Raw genomic sequence first — 18,586 nt, 5'->3', positions numbered from 1 at the left:
TATTACATTGTTCTGTTGATTAGGTCTACATCTCACCATGTTATTCAACTTGTAGCCAAGTAGGCTATATTTTGCACTGAACACAACATAGGCTACTATTTTAAAGGGAAGGAGTTTTCGACATTGAACGTAAAGAGTGAAATGGTTAACAGAATCCAGGCTGTCTAATTGTGTATTTACGGTAGCTTGCTCTCCAAATCCCGCAGCACTTGCTCTTGCCTGCGGTCACATCTTGAAGACAGAAGCTGCGTCGCTGATACGGTCTGAGTTTTTCTTTTTAAAACATTCGAGCGCAGTGCATTATTATTGAGAATTTAATTTATCATTGATAACATCTAATTTTGGATTAATATACTGGCGTTGTCGCATATTTTTGTTTGCGCATACCGTTTGGATTCGTGTTTAACATTGTTTTTGTTGGGGACCGTTAACAGGGAGAGAACACTTGACCAGTTCGCCAACCTTAAGTAGACCCGGCTCTAAGTCGAGGATAAGATTATTAATTAGAAACAGTTACATAAACAGGTGGGTTAATTGTAGAACAAGGCGCAATTGTCTGATAACCAACAGCCAGACGTTGTTTATCTTATCGTTATTGTATTCCACCATAGCAAGCAAATTACCGTCCGTGTTCATGCCAGATCTGCAGCGCTTTAGTTTCCCTTACCATAGCATGAATCCTTTGTTGGGGACAAACTCGCTTCTCCAACATCAACAGCAGCAGAATCTAGGACAGAGTCATCCGGATTCCCCATCCGGCCTTCTGCCCGAGGCCATCTTCGGCTCTCCAGATCCAACCGCCTTCCTTGAAGAGTCTGGACTAGGCCCGGAGACACTCTCCGGATTTGATTTCACCCCATCCTCACAAAGTGCTTACCTGAACCATAACCACAACCACCCGGTGCACCGCGCAGTGCCACCACCTGCTATGGCTCTAAGGAACGACTTGGGGTCCAACATTAGCGTACTGAAGACCCTCAATTTACGGTTCCGATGCTTTCTAGCCAAAGTACACGAGTTGGAGCGGAGGAACAAGATCTTGGAGAAACAGCTTCAGCAGGCTTTGGATGCCAATACTAAATGCAAAGGTGGATGTTCTGAAAACGGGGGAGGTGCACACACCCAAGAAACAGGTGTACAAACCGGGTTCGTGGGGACGATTCCACTTAGGCCCGGTTCGCTTCCGTTTCACAACACAAACAACTCAGCTACGAGGCCCACAACGCTTTTCATGCCACCACTCACAACAGTCCTCACGCTGGAGCAGAACCAAACGGAAAATCCAAACTCTAACCCGAAGAATCCCACCATCACAATCAACCTGTCAACTCCAACTGTCGACTCCCCATCCAGCTCCAGGTCACAAACCATCGGGAGAACGGTCTCAAGTACGAGCACCGGTACCGGAACCCCGACCAACCCCCCTCCCAGGTTTCTACCGGGAACTATCTGGTCCTATAACCACACCCGCAAGCTCGGCTCTGGCGTGGAGACGCGAGTTACCAGCCCAGGTGTGTCCTGGGTCCACCCGGACGGAGTCGGGGTCCAAATCGACACCATTACCCCAGAGATCAGAGCCCTGTATAACGTCCTGGCTAAAGTGAAGAGGGAAAGAGATGAATACAAGCGCAGGTAACTGACCTTCTGTATTGATTCACCATGAAACCTGTTTGGCCAGGTGTGCGGCAGATCATACAAAAGTAATTTAAGCATTGAGATGTGTGTCGTTGGCAGAACTGTTAGGGGCGTGTGACTCCTCGTGGTAGTAGAGTGTTAGCGGCCTTGCTAACAGATGGTCGGTGAGAACAGCTGCATCTAACACAAACTAATTTTGCACCGTGTATTTGCATCCTACAGCGGGCATACCATTAATGCCAAAACGTTTGTCACGACAGATGGCGCAACTTGAATTTTAACGATCCCAATTAACACAATAGTTTCACCTACATGGTGTTCCGTATTTGAACGAAAGATGTAAGAAAGTAACAGTTCTGAACAAATCTGTTCAAAAGAACACCTATTACTGAATCATGATAAATGGAATTTTGAAAAGCAGGCTATGTCTTGTTCAGGTTGACTGAAACGTGTCCAGTTCCCACATCCCCTAAAGCCAATGTCATTCTTTGTGTCAAATTCACTGATATATATTTGGTTTATCTCCATCCCCATCAGTTTTGGGATCAGGGCCAGGGTCGTAAACCAACAAGGCAGTGTGTTTTGAAGTGGGCATAGCAGGTTTCCGAGTGATGCTGACTGTTTAGTGTTAAGAGCCATAGGTTGGGGGACAAACAGTTGATTAGCACAACAGATAGAAGTGTTGTTCAGAGGAACATAGTGTCACACATGTTGGTGTTAGTTTAAAGTAAACCCAGTTTCCTCTGGAACATGGAACTCAGGGTCAACGTTGCCCCGAGCGATATCTTGGTTGATAGCATCAGGACAGCCAGACAATGATTTACAGTGTAGCAGCTTCTCTGTTTACTTCTTTAATTACACTCAGTGGGACTTGTTCACACTTGGTTCACAGTTAAATTTGACTGCAGGGAAACACTAATCTCACTAGTGAACTATTCTTCCTATCAGTCCCCTACTTCCTTTTCCTCATCTTTGGGCGTCATGCCATCGCTGTCCTGTCCCTACCTGTCTCTCTCTCCTTCAGCCAGGGGCTGGTATCACCTCCCTCTCTGGCTCCTGTCTCTCATCTCACTCTGCCCCTCCCCTCCTCCCTCTCCCACTTTTCTGCCATTAGTCTCTCTCCCCCCTCTGGCAACCAACTACACTCTCTGCTCCTTGTCCCATGACAACACCCCCCCCCCCCCCCCCTCTCTCTCTCCTTCCTCTTGCGCATCCGTCTCCACTCTCCACACAGCATCTGCAATGCAGCATACTCGGTGAGCTGTAACTGCTGAAAAAGGGGGTTGGCTTGCAAAGAGAACTTGTCTCAACCCCCCCCCCTCTCTCTCTCTCTCTCTCTCTCTCTCTTTGCACTTACCCCTCAAATGAAAACATTGTGCACAAATAAAGCACAAAATCCCTCACTCTTAACACATTAAGCTTTTCATAGGTCTGGATATGTCGCAGAGTCCTGCATTTTAAGCAGCAGTTATATAAGGTGAAAAACAACTGCAAGGGAGGCGGGCTCCCAGGGGCCTGTCGGTCCATTGAACCTGTCAACCACTCCGTGTCAGCTACACACATGCTTTTAATCAGATTAAGGTTCTGATTTGACCAGTGGTTCTGATTTGACCAGTACGCAGGAGGAAAACACACATGCGTGTGTGTGTGCGTGTGCGTGCGTGTGCGTGTGCTCTGCAGGTGGGAGGAGGAATATACCATGAGGGTGGATCTGGAGCAGAAGATCGCAGACTTACAGGAGGTAGGTAGAGCACCCACCATGACTGGTCCACTCTGTTCCTGTCCTGCTCACTGGTGCAGACTCAAACCAAGTCTCATCACAGTGGACGACACGTTTACTGAGCGTATGTCTACTGTATTTGAATCTCTTTTAATCCATAAAAGAACTATACACGTGGTGAATAAAGCACCCATTCTGAGCCCCATACTGATTCTGATTCTATACCACGCCATCTCTGATTGGTCACCGTGATGAGAGAGGGCTGGGGCAGGAAGCAGCCAGCCGGTGGGACTCTGTCTGAGGGCCTGGCTGCATTGTGCTGACTGAATTGACATTGCACTGACGCATGCGAAACAACCTAATTCAATTGAGAGTGTGAAACAGCCTCATTCAATAAAAGTGTGTTGGAACAGCCCACCGAGAACTCACAACATTCGAGTGAAGGTCTAATATGCAGTGAAGGTGTGGCCCACCTGGACGTTGGGGTTGTTCTTGTGAAAGCCTCTCGTTTTTCCAGCTGCAGTGATTGGTCTGATCACCACCCACCTGCATGTGGTGTTGAGTTCTCTCATCTTTCCCGTGTGTGTGTGTGCGTGCGTGCGCCATTGTTTTTGCTTGTGCATGCTTGAAATTGTGTAAATGAGCATGCTTGTGTGTGTGTGTGTGTGTGTGCATGGGATTGCTTGTGTGTATGAGTGCTTTTTGTGTGAGTGTACTTTTGTGCGTTTATGTGAGCATGCACGTGTGTGTGTGTGTGTGTGTGTAGCTGCTGTTTCTGGGAACATCTAGACACCTGACCCAGTTACAGAGTAGGCTGTAGCTGTGGTGCCCAACATTCATCAAAGAGACACTTGAGACTTTGCCAGCTCAGCCAGACACATAACTAGAATTCCACCAACAAAAAAAGTCTTAAAACAGAGTGAATTATGGGAAAGTAAAATCCTGGGGGATTACATATGCTGGATTGCTAAATTCTTATTATCTGCTCTGTGTATAAAGGCCTTGTGAGTGGTCTCTTGCTGGAAACAGATTTGTCTCTAAGATGCTACCACCATAATCAGATCTGTTCTGGGAAGTGAGAGATGGTCCGTGCGTGTGTGTGTGTGTGTGTGTGTGTGTGTGTGTGTGTGTGTGTGTGTGTGTGTGTGTGTGTGTGTGTGTGTGTGTGTGTGTGTGTGTGTGTGTGTGTGTGTGTGTGTGTGTGCGCGTGTGTTTGATGCCTATCTGTCTGTGGTTGCAGGATTTTTGTGTGTGTGTGTTTGATGCCTATCTGTCCGTGGTTGCAGGATGTGTGTGTGTGTGTGTGTGTGTGTGTGTTTGATGCCTGTCTGTGGTTGCAGGATGTGTGTGTGTGTGTTTGTTTGATGCCTGTCTGTCTGTGGTTGCAGGATGTGTGTGTGTGTGTGTGTGTGTTTGATGTCTGTCTGTGGTTGCAGGATGTGTGTGTGTGTGTGTTTGATGCCTGTCTGTCTGTGGTTGCAGGATGTGTGTGTGTGTGTTTGATGCCTGTCTGTCTGTGGTTGCAGGATGTGTGTGTGTGTGTTTGATGCCTGTCTGTCTGTGGTTGCAGGATGTGTGTGTGTGTGTGTGTGTGTTTGATGCCTGTCTGTCTGTGGTTGCAGGATGTGTGTGTGTGTGTTTGATGCCTGTCTGTGGTTGCAGGACTTGCAGGAGAGTGAAGGCTGCCAAGATGAGTTGTCAGTCAGAGTTCAGCAGTTGAAGGCGGAGCTGGTCCTCTTCAAAGGCCTGATGAGCAACGTAAATACAAAACTCACCTTCTCCTTACCCTGCATATAAAATCCACACACAAACTCAAAACCTCAGCATACTGCATACCACCTAGTAAACACCTGTGTACTAATTTAATCTTAAATCCATCACCCTTAAACATTTATATACCTATAGTGTATCAAACACCAGTACACTCAACACGCCCTGCATGTGAACCTGGTATATGGTATGTTCTTATGGACACGCATTCCATTCCATCTGACTCCATGTTGTCTTTTGGTACAGAGCAATCAAAAGATTAAAAAATAAAATTGAACTTAGTATGCTGACTTCTCTCTCACCCTACTGTCTCCTTGAACCTCCTCTCTCTCTCTCTCTCTCTCTCTCTCTCTCTCTCTCTCTCTCTCTCTCTCTCTCTCTCTCTCTGTGTCTCTCTCTCTCTCTCTCTCTCTCTCTCTGTGTGTCTCTCTCTCTCTGTGTCTCTCTGTGTGTGTGTAGAACCTGTCAGAGCTGGACAGTAAAATTCAGGAGAAGGCCATGAAGGTGGACATGGACATCTGTCGCAGGATCGACATCACGGCCCGTCTGTGTGACGTGGCCCAGCAGAGGAACTGTGAGGACGTCATTCAGATGTACCAGGTACCACACACACACACACACACCATGCACCACACACACACACAGAGGCGTGCCCACACGCACACACACGCTCCAAGCACGTCCACACAAACATACACACACACTGCTGGGACGGTGTTTACAGCGGCCGTCTCTCACCGATCCTTCAGGTGCCCACCTCCCAGTCTGCCATCAACTGTCGTCCCCGGAGACAGACTCCGCTGTCACTCAATGGCAGTGACGGAGATGAACCAATCAGCACCTCAGAGAGCGACGGGGGTGCGCCCAAGGAGGAGGAGCTGTGTACCTCATCAGCCAGTCAGATCAACGAGGAGATGCAGCGAATGCTGAACCACCTGTAAGTGTCCTTGTGTGTGTGTGTGTGTGTTTATACAGCATGTTTGTCCATGCGTGCGGTTGGTTTGTGTAACAGCTCTGGATGCGTTGCAGGCGGGAGTGTGAGTTTGAGGACGACTGCGACAGCCTGGCGTGGGAGGAGACTGAGGAGACCATGCTGCTGTGGGAGGACTTCCCAGGATGCACCCTGGCACCACCAGAGACCAATCACCAGGCAGGAGAGGTAGGGAGCCCTGGCATGGTGGTCGGGACTGTACTGTGGGAGCCCAGTGTGTCCAAACGGCCCCTGATTAATACAGTTAGGAGGCCTGCTGAGTCTGTCAGGACAGAGAACCAGGAGCTGATGCCAGGTCCCTTTTAACGATGACATCATTTGAATGCATACGGCAGCCAGATCAACCATTGGCTGTTAGTGTTCCTAGAATTCCTAGTCTTCTAGAATGAGGTCATTGTGAGTGGGACAATAGGTTACAATGTTTTACAGTACTTTCAGAGGTCGTCGATCCTCTCTCAGCTAAGTACTAAACAGCTCATAAAGAAGCCCATCCATCCATAGACGGTAAAGATTTATTTATTTTTTTTCACTAATGGACGTCTCTAAGCCGGACAAATGTATGCATGTGCGCTCGCAGACACAACCATACAACATCACAACACACACTCAATCATGCATTCACACACGAAAAACCTACACACCCAAGCATACACACCAACACACGCCTGAATCTGAACGAGAAACAGATTTGTTGTCAGGTATTTGCTTTCATCAACCATTACTAGTCAGTGTAAGGAGAGACAACAAGCTGTCCCTTTTATAAAACGAAACAGGAACGCGTACTCGGGGTAATTTGATTAGACAGTTGGATGAAGTCAGCCTTGTTTTACCAGCAAAGTATTACATTGTGTGTCCGTGTCCAGTAACAGAATGCTGTGTTCACCACACGAGCAAATGTTCTGTTTACGTCAATGTAATCTGTCATTATGATTCAGCCTTCAGGGGCCCTGTGTACTCAAATCCAATATGAAGCGTTACTGTCATATTTCCAGCCAGCTATAAACACACACCAACCAGACATGCTTCCGCTATCACAGCAATGCTGCTGCCATTACGCTCATACTTCTGTCAACATCTCCATGTCTCATCTCCATATATTCATTTGTCCTCCTCTCTCTCTCTCTCTCTCTCTCTCTCTCTCTCTCTCTCCCTCCCTCTCTTTCTTTCTCTCTCTCTCCCTCTCTTTCTTTCTTTCTCTCTCTCCCTCTCTTTCTTTCTTTCTCTCTCTCTCCCTCTCTTTCTTTCTTTCTCTCTCTCTCTCTTTCTGTCTCAGCCAGATGAGTCTTTGGAGAAGGTGATCGAAGACACAGAGTGTCTGTTCAAATCCAGAGAGAGGGAGTACCAAGACACGATCGGCCAGATAGAGGTTAGACAGTGTGTTTATGGGATGCCAGGCATGTTATTATAGTGCATGATACAAACCTGTGCCGCGTGACTGGTTCTGACTTTGTGTTTGGTACCCCCCCCCACACACATACACACACACACACACACACACACACACGCAGCTGGAGCTTGCGACAGCCAAGAGTGATATGAACCGCCACCTGCATGAGTACATGGAGATGTGCAGCATGAAGAGAGGGCTGGACGTCCAGATGGAGACCTGCAGGAGACTCATCACCCAGACTGGAGACAGGTACGCTTCTCTGAGGTCTGTCCCAGGCATGGGAGTCACACCTCTTTGTTTTGGGAGTGAGGGATTGTGCATTTGGTGTTTTGTACACTGGCTACAGCATACAACACCTTTTATTGATCTGTCGCTCTCTCTTTCTATTATCTCTCTCTCTCTTTCTGTCCCTCTCTGTCTCTCTCTCTCTGTCTCTCTCTCTTTATATCTCTGTCTCTTTCTCTCTCTCTCTCTCTTTCTGTCTCTCTCTTCCTGTCTCTCTGTCTCTATCTGTCTTTCTTTCTGTCTCTTTTTCTCTGTCTCTATCTCTCTCTGTCTATCTCTCTCTTTCTGTCTGTCTCTCTGTCCTTCTTTCAGTGATTCTCAGTCTCCCGTTCCGGGGACCGGTGAAGAGATTGAGTCTACAGAGAAGGAGAAACCAGAAGAATCTCCTCCCTCCAGTTCCTCCAGATCATGACCCACTCTTCCGTTCCCTCATCATTCCATCATTCCATCCCTCCATCATTCCATCCCTCCATCATTCCATCCCTCCATCATTCCATCCCTCCATCATTCCATCCCTCCATCATTCCATCCCTCCATCATTCCATCCCATGACCTTCACTCCATCCAGCTAGTGTACTGCTGCATATAATTTATGTTCATAATGCTTGCTAGGTTTTCGTGTACATTTTCAGACTGCGTATGCCGATTGTGTACATTTTCAACAAATAATACTGCCCACTAGTGGAGAGATGCATATCTGCAAGGGTCATATCTACTTGCACTGACAGCAATATGGCACAGGAGTGGAAAATGAGGTTTTGATATAATCTCGTGAACCGTAGGAGTTACATGTTATTTTTAGGTGACTGTTTCAAAGTAAAATTGGCCAGGCAATATACACCCACATATCCATCTCAGGCTAACCTGCTGCATAACATTGTGACCTTTTTGTTCACGCTTTTCTTTCTAGCTCAGGGCCCACTAAGTTAAAAGTCAACCGACAAAATAGGAATTGAGTTTGATGAATCCAGTTTGGGGTATAGAATGTTGGAGACGGTTTGGAGAATGTTGGTTTGTCAGGTTGGACAAAGTATGTTTCTCTGGGACATAAAATGCTAATGTTTTGGGATTTAGTGTCTCATTTAAATGACAGCTTGTGTTTAGTTGACTAGATGCTTCATACTCAAACAGCACACATATTTAAGCACAGTCAAATATAAGTCATTCAATAGAATATCACTTCATATCGAATTCATTATACCAGACTTTTTCACTGCATTCAGTGAAATAAATAATAAATAAAAAAAAACACAAAAAAAGTGAAGTAAAAAAAATGAATTGTAACTCAGAAGTTGGGGCACACAGCGTGCTTCAGTGTCCTGAGGTCGGGCTTCCAAGCAATTTACTTGCAGTTTACATCAGTAGGCCCAAGACATCCATGTCCTTAGGGGTGTAACTGCTGCTTGTACTTAAGAAACTTCCAGAGTGTAAATTATGTGTTTCAATGTTTATCTGATATTGACCAAAATATTGTATGGTGAGAGTGGGTCCCTTCCGTAACTTAAAATAATTCTACACAACTTCTAACTACCTGATTACGTGTTACGGAACAGTGAACAGTTATAAAGAAGCTATAATGCAAACGCAAGGACCCACGCTACAGCCTGTATTGTATTCACCATGCAAATCAAAGGCAATGTCAGGTAAACAAACGGAGCTTGTGATCATGGTCAGCAAGGACAGGGGGAAGGACACACACTTTTTGGTTTGGAACACAGCTTTATTTTTCCCGCTGCGCTGCGGTGCCGTATAAATAGTGTAAATACGTACGCTCTTCAGGACTAATTTGGCGTCCGCGCCTGGGGCCTTGCATTGCTCTCTGTGTATCTCTGTCGCCAATGCAGATGGGACGTGGACAAGGTCGACTAAGGGCATTGTCACCCAAGTGTTATAAATAGGAGCCGTGTTCAAATATTTTGTTTGGTTTGCAGTGGCAGGTCTAGTCAGTGTGGAGCCCTGGGCCAGATCAGGCCAGCGATATTTATACTGTAGTCCGTCACATAGAAGATTAGTAGACCAGATAGAAGCCTACTGCTTTGTTGAGGTGGTTGACAGGTCAGAACAAACAGATGTGTCGGCTCTGAATGTTAACTTTCTGTCAGGTTACTGCTGTGGTCTAGTGGGACTGGTGGACTATATAACACGGCAGGGTTAGTGTAGTCAAAAGGAAACCACAGAAGGTAACGTTAAGTGAGTGCGGGTACATTAGTGAATGAATTATGGATATTAATAGATGGACAGACAGATGATTGTTCATTTGACATGATAAAGCATTAACTGTATGAGTGCCAAACTTACTGGATATATAGCCTAGTCTACATAACGTTTAAGAATCACAAAAAACCAAGAACAAAAAAGTAAAGCTGAAAGCTACTTCACAAACTGGTGCTTGTTGAAAATGATTGATGAATCCTATTTTTGAGCTTGTAAACATTTGCCCTTCTAACGAAAGAGCAAAGCAAAGTGTATCCAATAGCAACAGCAATAATAAGAGTATAAAATGCAACTGAAAAACTGCATTGGGAATTCACACATTGTGTCCACAAATTCACACATTATGTCCACAAAATTAGTTAAAATTCATTTTGGGGTTATTTTGGGGTTAAAAATGTATCACTTCTATTTAGTGTATCTGTTTTTGTGTGGTAACATGTTTTTATTGTAAATCTCAGTTATATCATTATTCACATGCATTACTTTTTCCATTATATATGTGTAATCACCTTAAACTGACAAAATCTACACGCACAGACAACATGAATGACAGTATGCTGAATGTTGATAGCAGAGGCAAATATATGTCCACTCAAATTAAAAATAACTAACGAAAAAAAAAAACTATATTTGGGATCTATTTAGGATCAATTATTTACCTTTTATTTTTGGTCCTGAAGAAGTCAAATCAGGTTGATTGTAAATTGCTTCAGCTCACATATCAATATCCAAATATTCTGTAAAAGCGTTTGTCTCATTGATGAGGCTGTAGGTTGGGGTTTGTGAAATAATGATATGCATGTCTAAAGTCTGGTGTTGGACACTCCATCCCCGCTCTTTGGCTACAACTGAAGATTGCTAAGAGGATACGTAGGAGGCAGTTTGTGAGAACTATGTATTGTTTTGGCTCTTTGTATAGTTTACCACATCCACCGAGAGGGTGAGTGTCTCTGTATGCATGTGTTATGTTTTGAGGGTGCTCTTATTTCAGTGGTTTTTAAAAAGACTTTTACTGGTTCACCTACAACATGAAGAAGTCAGTTCTCCAGAACCACACACAGACACACACAAATACATTACATTTGGTCACCAAGTGTCTTCTGACAGACAATCTGTATGTACCCACTTGAACCAAGAGCAGTGGGACCTTAAAGTGATGTCTCACACACACAAACACGATTTTGACTTACACACAACGCCTTAAAAATACTGTATATATGTATATCAAACATGTACAGTAGTTGCTTGACAACTCAGTCGTTCTCGTTCTTCATGAGTGTATGTGAGTGCTAAGTAAAGTTCTTTTAAAAACAACACCAAAATGTTAAAAAAAAAACACTAAAACGACAAAAAAAACTAGAAACTGCAAAAGGCTTTAACACTATTGACAGTATGATTGCTATGATATTGTATACTATGATATTAAAAGTAACAGCTATGGGTATATTGTCTGTTTAAAAACTGCATAGTGCAAGGAGGTCCTCAGTCACATACTAAGTAGCATGCTTTAGGACAAAAGTGATTGAAGAACTAGGTCAGATTGAGTTATTCTGAGTAACAGCAGGAATAAATCCTCTAACCGTATTCCTCTATTCACCAGAACCAAAAAACCCAGATTTTGGCCGACATGTTTTTTAATGTTTCAAACACAGTGCAATAATATAACAGGTGTAACTACAGGCACCTGCAAGATATTTCGATTGTACGTTCAGTTTCCCAAACGTTTATTTTATTTGTAGCCTTCGTCAGGAAGCGTGCGTCTGGTGTATGACTGGGTAGGACCCTGAATATGTGTGTCACCTGAATGTAAGACGTGGCAGGTTTCGCTTATGCTTTACAGCAAGAGCTCTGCATTCTGAGGGCAGAGTTAAGAATGAAGAATAAAAAGTTGACAGCTGAGCAAAACGATTTGTTGTCGCGTGACTTCTTTTGTCCTCCGTTCTTCTCTTGTTTATAGTATACGTGGAAAATAGGTAGACATGTTAGTCACTGCCAAACCACTGATGGTTCGATGACGGCATCTGATCAACCTGTAAACATGGGGACAGCGGTGTGGCAGCACACGCGTGTGGGCGAGAGGTACCGGAAGAGGAGATGTCACAGGTAAGGAAACAGTGACAAGCTGGGCTGAACTATCTCAGAGAGGAAGACAGCATCGCAGAGACACACCTTACAGTACGAGTGGGAGCCGTGGACGGAGAGAGCCAGAGAGATAAAGAGAGACATTGGGGGAAAGGTAAGACTTACTTTTGTTTAGTTTGTAAATGTCATCCTGTTTTGGGGAAAGGGGGTGGGGTTAGGGAGTCCAAGAACTGCCTAAATAACTTATTCCAATGCTGCTGCAGCTGCAAGGTTTGACATGTAAAGCCTTGGTCTCTCAACCTTCTTCTGTCTTAGTTTTTCTTCTTAGATTCTGAACACCTAATAACAGTTTCTGGGATGGCGTTGTTGCTGTGCTTGGTAGCAGCTCAGATTCTTTCTGCACACCAAGGGGCCTCTGTTCCACTGGTAACTATGTGACTATCTTCTTCTGGTCAACCCCTGCAATCAATCAATTAATCAATCAACCCTTAACCCCCCCCCCCCCCTCCCCTTAGTAGTAGTTGAGATGAGTGAAAACTCAGCTGACAGTGTTATGCACCATGGGGCACTCATGATGGGCTGGCTCTAGTGAAAATACTGCTAATGGTGAGACCAATGTTGCTGTACTGTTGGCAGGATGGTGGTGAATATTGTATGGATGAAGAGAAACGGTGCAAACGATGCCCAGCAGGTACGTCTGTCCTATTTCCTTGTTCACAAATCTTTTCTCACACATTATATTATTCTTATAGTATAGTATTCTTATAAGCTGTCACCAAGACCCATTATTCCCTACATAATACATTTTTGGGATGTTAGGGTAAACATTTCTTGTAAATGACTAAATGAGAAAAATGTATCTGGTAATTACACACTTTTGAAAGGACCAAATTAGACCAGTAGATGCTAAGTTACTTACATTACTCATTCAAGAATGATTAAGACAAATTGTCCCTTCTTCCATTTCCACTGAGCTGCAGTTGATAGTAAACAGTAAACAGATCTGTAGACTGACAAAATAAAATGTTCATGTTTCTCACACATTCCTACATCCTTCCTATAACACAGAACAGTGTCACACCTGTGTCATCAATGTCCTTACCGTCACCCCCACACACACACACACACACACACACACTCACACACACACACACACACACACACACACACACACCACCACCACCCTATCATGATGAGAGTTTGGCATGAACGGCTCTGTCTTCCACCACATCCTGCATTAGTATGCACTCAAGGCATACTAACCTGTCGACGCTCGGCTCTGCAGCTCTGTTTCCCGTACTTCTAACTTCCTGTCTCGCTGCTACACAGAACGGTTTCAATACTAGGCCTCTTAAACGTGCGCGTGTGCCAGCAGTCGACTGCTTTACTTTATCTAAGTAAAGTAAATGTCAATTTTTGCACCCCTTGTTCTTCCACTGCTTTACGCTTCCTTCATTACCAACTCCCGTCCGTACATTCATCACCATCCCACCTGCCTTTCTTAATTTTTCTACCCATCTCCACCTTTTCCTCTCTCTCTCTCTCTCTCTCTCTCTCTCTCTCTCTCTCTCTCTCTCTCTCTCTCTCTCTCTCTCTCTCTCTCTCTCTCTCTCTCTCTCTCTCTCTCTCTCTCTCTCTCTCTCTCTCTCTCTCTCTCTCTCTCTCTCTCTCTCTCTCTCTCTCTCTCTCTCTCTCTCTCTCTCTCTCTCTCCCCCTCTCTCAGGCCAGTACCAGTCGTCATGTACAGAGTGCTCTCCCTGCGCGGAGGGGACCTTCACAAAGGACTGGAACTGTGAGAGCAGCTGTTTCCCCTGCTTCAGAGACTGCAGAGCAGGTGGAGCACACATAATCACAGACTCACGGATCTCATTCATTTAAACAACCCCAAACGTGCGCCTGCTCCAGACAGTTGGATAGGGAGCTGTCTTTACAAAGCTTGTTTGCATTGCACCGTGATTGTGAATCCCTTTCATATAAGGACCCTGACTCTACCTGTGTTTTCTCTGCTATAACCGGACCAGTCAGCAACATGTGGGAGGAGCAAAAGTGCAGCCGCACAGCGGACGTTAGGTGTCGCTGTCAGCGAGGTTACGTCTGCACGAGCGGAGACTCTGGAGACTGCAGAGAGTGTGACAAGAGCCCCCAGCCTGAGCCAACCAGCAGAGGTGTGGTTTATGGTGTGTGTGTGTGTGTGTGTGTGTGTGTGTGAACAGTTGTGTGTGTGTGTGTGTGTGTAGCAGTTGTGTGTGTGTGTGTGTGAAGCAGTTGTGTGTGTGTGTGTGTGTGTGAAGCAGTTGTGTGTGTGTACGTTTCATGTGCACGTCTGTTTAGTTTGTGTGTATTGTTGCTTTGTCAGGCACAGACTTCACATCACATTCAATGAGTTTAGTGTTCTACTTGCCTTTTTACAGGCTGTCTATTGTACTAAACTGCTCAACAGGTCCCTTTCAAACACATGATCACCTTGTTTTTACATAGACTGCACTATTGGGTGTTTTGTAAAGTTTATGTTTTTTTCATTTCTTATTTTACTTTGGGAAATTCCCCAGAACACGACATCACTTCCCCTTTGCCCTGCCATCCTCCAAAGTGAGTATTGTACAAAGTCAAATTCCTTCTTGTAGACTTCATCCAATTACCTTTCATTGTAGACTTGGGATCATTTTAATTGAAAATTCTGACAGCAGGCGATGTGTTGTAGAACTATATTCCATCTCCATTTTTCCAAATGGCTGTTCACTCAAATATGCCTATGCCATTCTCAGTTGTAAATCTGGTGTATCCACTCCAGTGGATAACGCCACTCACGACAGCCCTCATGTTAGACCAGGTGAGTGTCAGTCAGTCTGTCTGTCTGTCTGTCTCTCTCTCTCTCTCTCTCTCTCTCTCTCTCTCTCTCTCTCTCTCTCTTTCTGTCTGTCTGTCTGTCTGTCTGTCTGTCTGTCTACCTGTCTCTCTGCTTGTCTGTCTGTCTCTCTGCTTGTCTGTCTGTCTCTCTGCTTGTCTGTCTGTCTCTCTGTCTGTCTGTCTGTCTGTCTGTCTGTTTGTCTGTCTGTCTCTCTGTCTGTCAGTCTCTCTGCCTGTCTGTCAGTCTCTCTGCCTGTCTGTCTCTCTCTGCCTGTCTGTCTACCTGTCTCTCTGCCTGTCAGTCTGTCTGTCTGTCTGTCTGTCTGTCTGTCTGTCTGTCTGTCTGCCTGTCTCTCTGCTTGTCTGTCTGTCTGTCTGTCTGCCTGTCTGTCAGTCTCTCTGCCTGTCTGTCTCTCTCTGTCTGTCTGTCTATCTGTCTCTCTGTCTGTCAGTCTCTCTGCCTGTCTGTCAGTCTCTCTGCCTGTCTGTCTCTCTCTGCCTGTCTGTCTGCCTGTCAGTCTGTCTGTCTGTCTGTCTGTCTCTCTCGTTCTTTCTCCATAACTTGAGGTGTTCTGTCCTTGTCTTTTTCTCCAGAGAACAGCAACACTCTTCTGGTCGTTTTGTGTCCAGTAGTAACGATTGGAATTCTGGCTCTTCTACTTCTCTTCTGTATCCGTCGCCAAGGTGACGAAGCTTGTTTCAAACATGGTGAGGATTTGCATTGTGAACAGGCCTACGCCATTTGGAATCAGATCTAAGATAAGTTTCATGGAAGGTGAAAGTGATTCCTGGACATGGCACTAAGTTCTTTAAGGTCAAAGCACTTCTTTGTTGTGGTATGTTTTTCATTCTTACACAGTGCTGCTACTCTCACAAGCATGTCAGTTTGAACAAACAGCAATCTACTTGTTGATGCTTGTTGCAGTAATCATGTGATCAGTCGGCCTTACAGCCGAAACGTGTGAATAACAAATAACAACACAAAACATTCTGACATTACTCACTCCCTCGACACAGGCAAATGACACATCTCAATTATCGATGAATCATTATTGAATAAGCAAAATTCCCATGAAGAGAACATAGTATTACTAGTTTGACTGACGATTTTTTATCGGCTGTTGTTTTCCAGTTCTTCAGCTGTGTAATGAGGTAGGCACACAGACATTGCAGAGTTCTACACACCGTTCACAGAAACTCTCATATTTACGCTACATGGAGCTAACAGAATGAAGGTTTACAGTTTCTTGTTCTTGGTTGTTGTTAAGGGGGTGAAGGATGGATCCCAAAACAAAGCCCCAGGCCAACAGCAGACAAAGGAGCCAGTCGGATTGCTACCACACCCACTATCTGCTGCTAATCTAGGTACTGAAAAAGATATATAAAAATACGTACAAATTCCCTTCAAATGTATCTTTCAGCTTGACAAAAAAGGCAATTTTTTACAAGAACTCATGTTATGTTTTTCATAACACACTTATTGTCATAATTCTGTCATGTCACGGGTGATTCCTACACAACTAACATGATCACATAAGGACTGAACGGACGTCCTTTCTCATTCCCTTTCTCTCGTTGCCTCTCTCTCTCAGGCCCAGTCCATGTGCACAGTGCCGGAACTGTTATCTTCAGTCTTCTGAATCAATTCCCGGGTCAGGGGGAGGTGGTGGGAGTGGAGTGGAAGGAGGAACGGAATGACAGGGACGAGGAGGAAGGGAGAGGCTTCCAGAACCGCACGGCGTCGTCACCTGATGTCCAGCTCTCCCAGCAGGAGGTAGACGGACAGACGGGCGCTGTGTTTGTCCCTTCTCAGGAACAAGGGAAGGACTGCCACGTTTCCAAAGAGGAGTCGCTATGAACGGGGACTGTTTACGTCTCGCTGAACTCCTCCCGTCGGATCTAGGACCTTTCGTAGCTCATGTTGAACATTAAACCTTGTGGGAAATAACACAACAATGATCACTGTGGTATGCTGTTCAGGACGACCACGTGTTGTGTGTTTAGGATCCAGCAGATTGGGTTTGGAAGACAGACTGGTGAGGGGACATCCAGAAGTGATCAGGTGCATGGTTCTGAAGATGGTCAAATTACCTAAACAAAGATGGTACGGTTTAAACTTAAAGAGTTATATAGAAATGTAAGCTGTGTAATCGAAGTTAGTTGACGTGTCGCGTGTGTCCTTTCTTTGTTCATTTTGAATGTGTTCAGTTTGTAATGTTATTTATGAGCCTCTTTTTGCATATGTCAATGTACTGTACCGTTAGTTTGAAGAGTAAGGCAGCTGTGGCTTGTTCAAGTCAATGAGAAACTTTTTGTAAAACTGCATGTATTTGATAATAAAATCCAAGTGATGTTACAGGTTTTGAATAAAACCATTAATATTACCACAAAGCAGGAATTTACATTGGAAAAAACACGCGATCAGTAGCTGTTAGCAGATGAGGGGAAAAGCATACATTTGACATTTATTCATTTAGCAGATGCTTTTATCCAAAGCGACTTACATGAAAGAGCTTTACAAAAAGTGCATAGGTCAATGATCATAAACAACGAGATAGCCCCAAAAACATTGTGGGTAGCCAAAACATTAAGTATACATTGTTAAAAGCAAATAAGTGCCAATGGGTAGAACCAGAAGAGCATGTAGTTAAACAAATTACACTTAAAACAGATCATACAGATTAAAAGACATAAAACATCTTCAACTTCAACATGTACTGAACATGTAAGCAGCCAGGTGGTGGGTTTACGTAACATCCCTCATCACATGTGATAAACTCTTTGATCCACAGTCCTAGTTCTATATACAGTAAGTATAACTTACATACAGTAGACATTTTCAATCTGACTCTTTTTTGCTCTCTTTCTGTCTCGTCTGCACATCCACCCACGTTTTATCAGAGGTCACATCAAATGCTAAAGTCTAACTTCAAAGCAGATGTCCTCTCCTACGCCCCATGTTTGCTGCTCTACTGAACAAAAAATTAGAGATGCTGACATATGACATACACGAGAAACCTTCGCAAATGGGTACCAGATCAGAACCCTCTCATAGGATTGTCATCTCTGCTGATGAACAAAATATCATAGTCGGATTAAGAAAACCACTTCAACCCTTGTGCTGCCTTCGGGTCACAATGACCTGACCGTTTCTGTGACACCACACCAGATCACGTTTTGTGATTTAAGTCACATCACATCCATGCTAAACCTAAATTCAAAGTTCTATGGACTAGACTCAGAACGTGTCATAGCAGGGAAGGAAAACGCTCTGGAGTTTAGGTGTCCCACATTACCCAATGTCCCAGATTACTCGAATTCACCCTAATTTTTAGTCCCAGTGTCAGGTAATGTCAGTAAATCCAGTTTATCCATAGCCTGGTCCAACGTTGTCTTGCCAGCCCTGCTTCCCAGTCAGACTTCTGTCTCAGTCTTCCAGTGCACTTCCTGGATTGGCATGGGTACATCCTCTTCCTGTGCCACTGGATGAGCTACAGTCGTCTTTTTCTGAGCCCAGCACCCTAATGGACCAATGAGAAAACAGTAAGCGCTCGCCCCACAGATACTCAGACATACATGCGCTGTAGCGATGCCATCAGTCGGATATTTAAACGGATAATACTGACTGTTTGTAGTTCGGATCCAGGGTAGT

At 44.7% G+C, this 18,586-nt stretch overlaps 2 protein-coding genes across 3 annotated transcripts; both read left to right on the top strand.

Annotated features, from left to right (window-relative positions):
* The first annotated feature begins 237 nt into the window (after positions 1 to 237).
* On the top strand, positions 238 to 11,449 carry iffo1b (intermediate filament family orphan 1b). Of its 2 annotated transcripts, XM_084668778.1 has the most exons (10): positions 238 to 1,632; positions 3,316 to 3,376; positions 5,018 to 5,113; positions 5,585 to 5,725; positions 5,875 to 6,062; positions 6,155 to 6,284; positions 7,390 to 7,482; positions 7,625 to 7,755; positions 8,104 to 8,233; positions 8,306 to 11,449. In XM_084668778.1, the coding sequence occupies exons 1-9, from the start codon at positions 635 to 637 to the stop codon at positions 8,201 to 8,203; spliced, it is 1,938 nt and encodes a 645-aa protein (XP_084524904.1). In that variant the 5' UTR covers positions 238 to 634; the 3' UTR covers positions 8,204 to 8,233; positions 8,306 to 11,449. The 2 variants fall into 2 exon arrangements, with proteins under 2 accessions (XP_084524904.1, XP_084524903.1); XM_084668777.1 differs by having other exon boundaries at positions 8,104 to 11,449.
* A 1,279-nt stretch (positions 11,450 to 12,728) lies between these two features.
* LOC146301511 (uncharacterized) lies at positions 12,729 to 17,290 on the top strand. The gene is made up of 9 exons (XM_084671169.1): positions 12,729 to 12,778; positions 13,811 to 13,921; positions 14,109 to 14,252; positions 14,637 to 14,676; positions 14,853 to 14,917; positions 15,529 to 15,642; positions 16,067 to 16,086; positions 16,203 to 16,299; positions 16,527 to 17,290. Exons 1-9 carry the CDS (start codon positions 12,742 to 12,744, stop codon positions 16,790 to 16,792), a joined length of 894 nt encoding a protein of 297 aa, XP_084527295.1. The 5' UTR covers positions 12,729 to 12,741; the 3' UTR covers positions 16,793 to 17,290.
* Positions 17,291 to 18,586: the final 1,296 nt, after the last annotated feature.

Source organism: Hypomesus nipponensis, chromosome 2, assembly GCF_054491055.1.
Source record: "Hypomesus nipponensis isolate SF chromosome 2, ASM5449105v1, whole genome shotgun sequence".
NCBI lineage: Eukaryota > Metazoa > Chordata > Actinopteri > Osmeriformes > Osmeridae > Hypomesus > Hypomesus nipponensis.
Note: the sequence above shows the minus strand (reverse complement) of the source record. Positions and strands in the feature narration are given on the sequence as shown.

Excerpts from the sequence above, each read along its gene's own strand:
- iffo1b (XM_084668778.1), top strand. The coding sequence starts at position 635 with ATGCCAGATCTGCAGCGCTTTAGTTTCCCTTACCATAGCATGAATCCT. Across the intron at positions 1,633-3,315 it reads AGAGATGAATACAAGCGCAG|GTGGGAGGAGGAATATACCA; the intron begins GTAACTGACCTT and ends TGTGCTCTGCAG. Across the intron at positions 7,756-8,103 it reads ATCACCCAGACTGGAGACAG|TGATTCTCAGTCTCCCGTTC; the intron begins GTACGCTTCTCT and ends TCCTTCTTTCAG.
- LOC146301511 (XM_084671169.1), top strand. The coding sequence starts at position 12,742 with ATGGATGAAGAGAAACGGTGCAAACGATGCCCAGCAG. Across the intron at positions 13,922-14,108 it reads CTTCAGAGACTGCAGAGCAG|TCAGCAACATGTGGGAGGAG; the intron begins GTGGAGCACACA and ends TAACCGGACCAG. Across the intron at positions 14,253-14,636 it reads GCCTGAGCCAACCAGCAGAG|AACACGACATCACTTCCCCT; the intron begins GTGTGGTTTATG and ends GAAATTCCCCAG.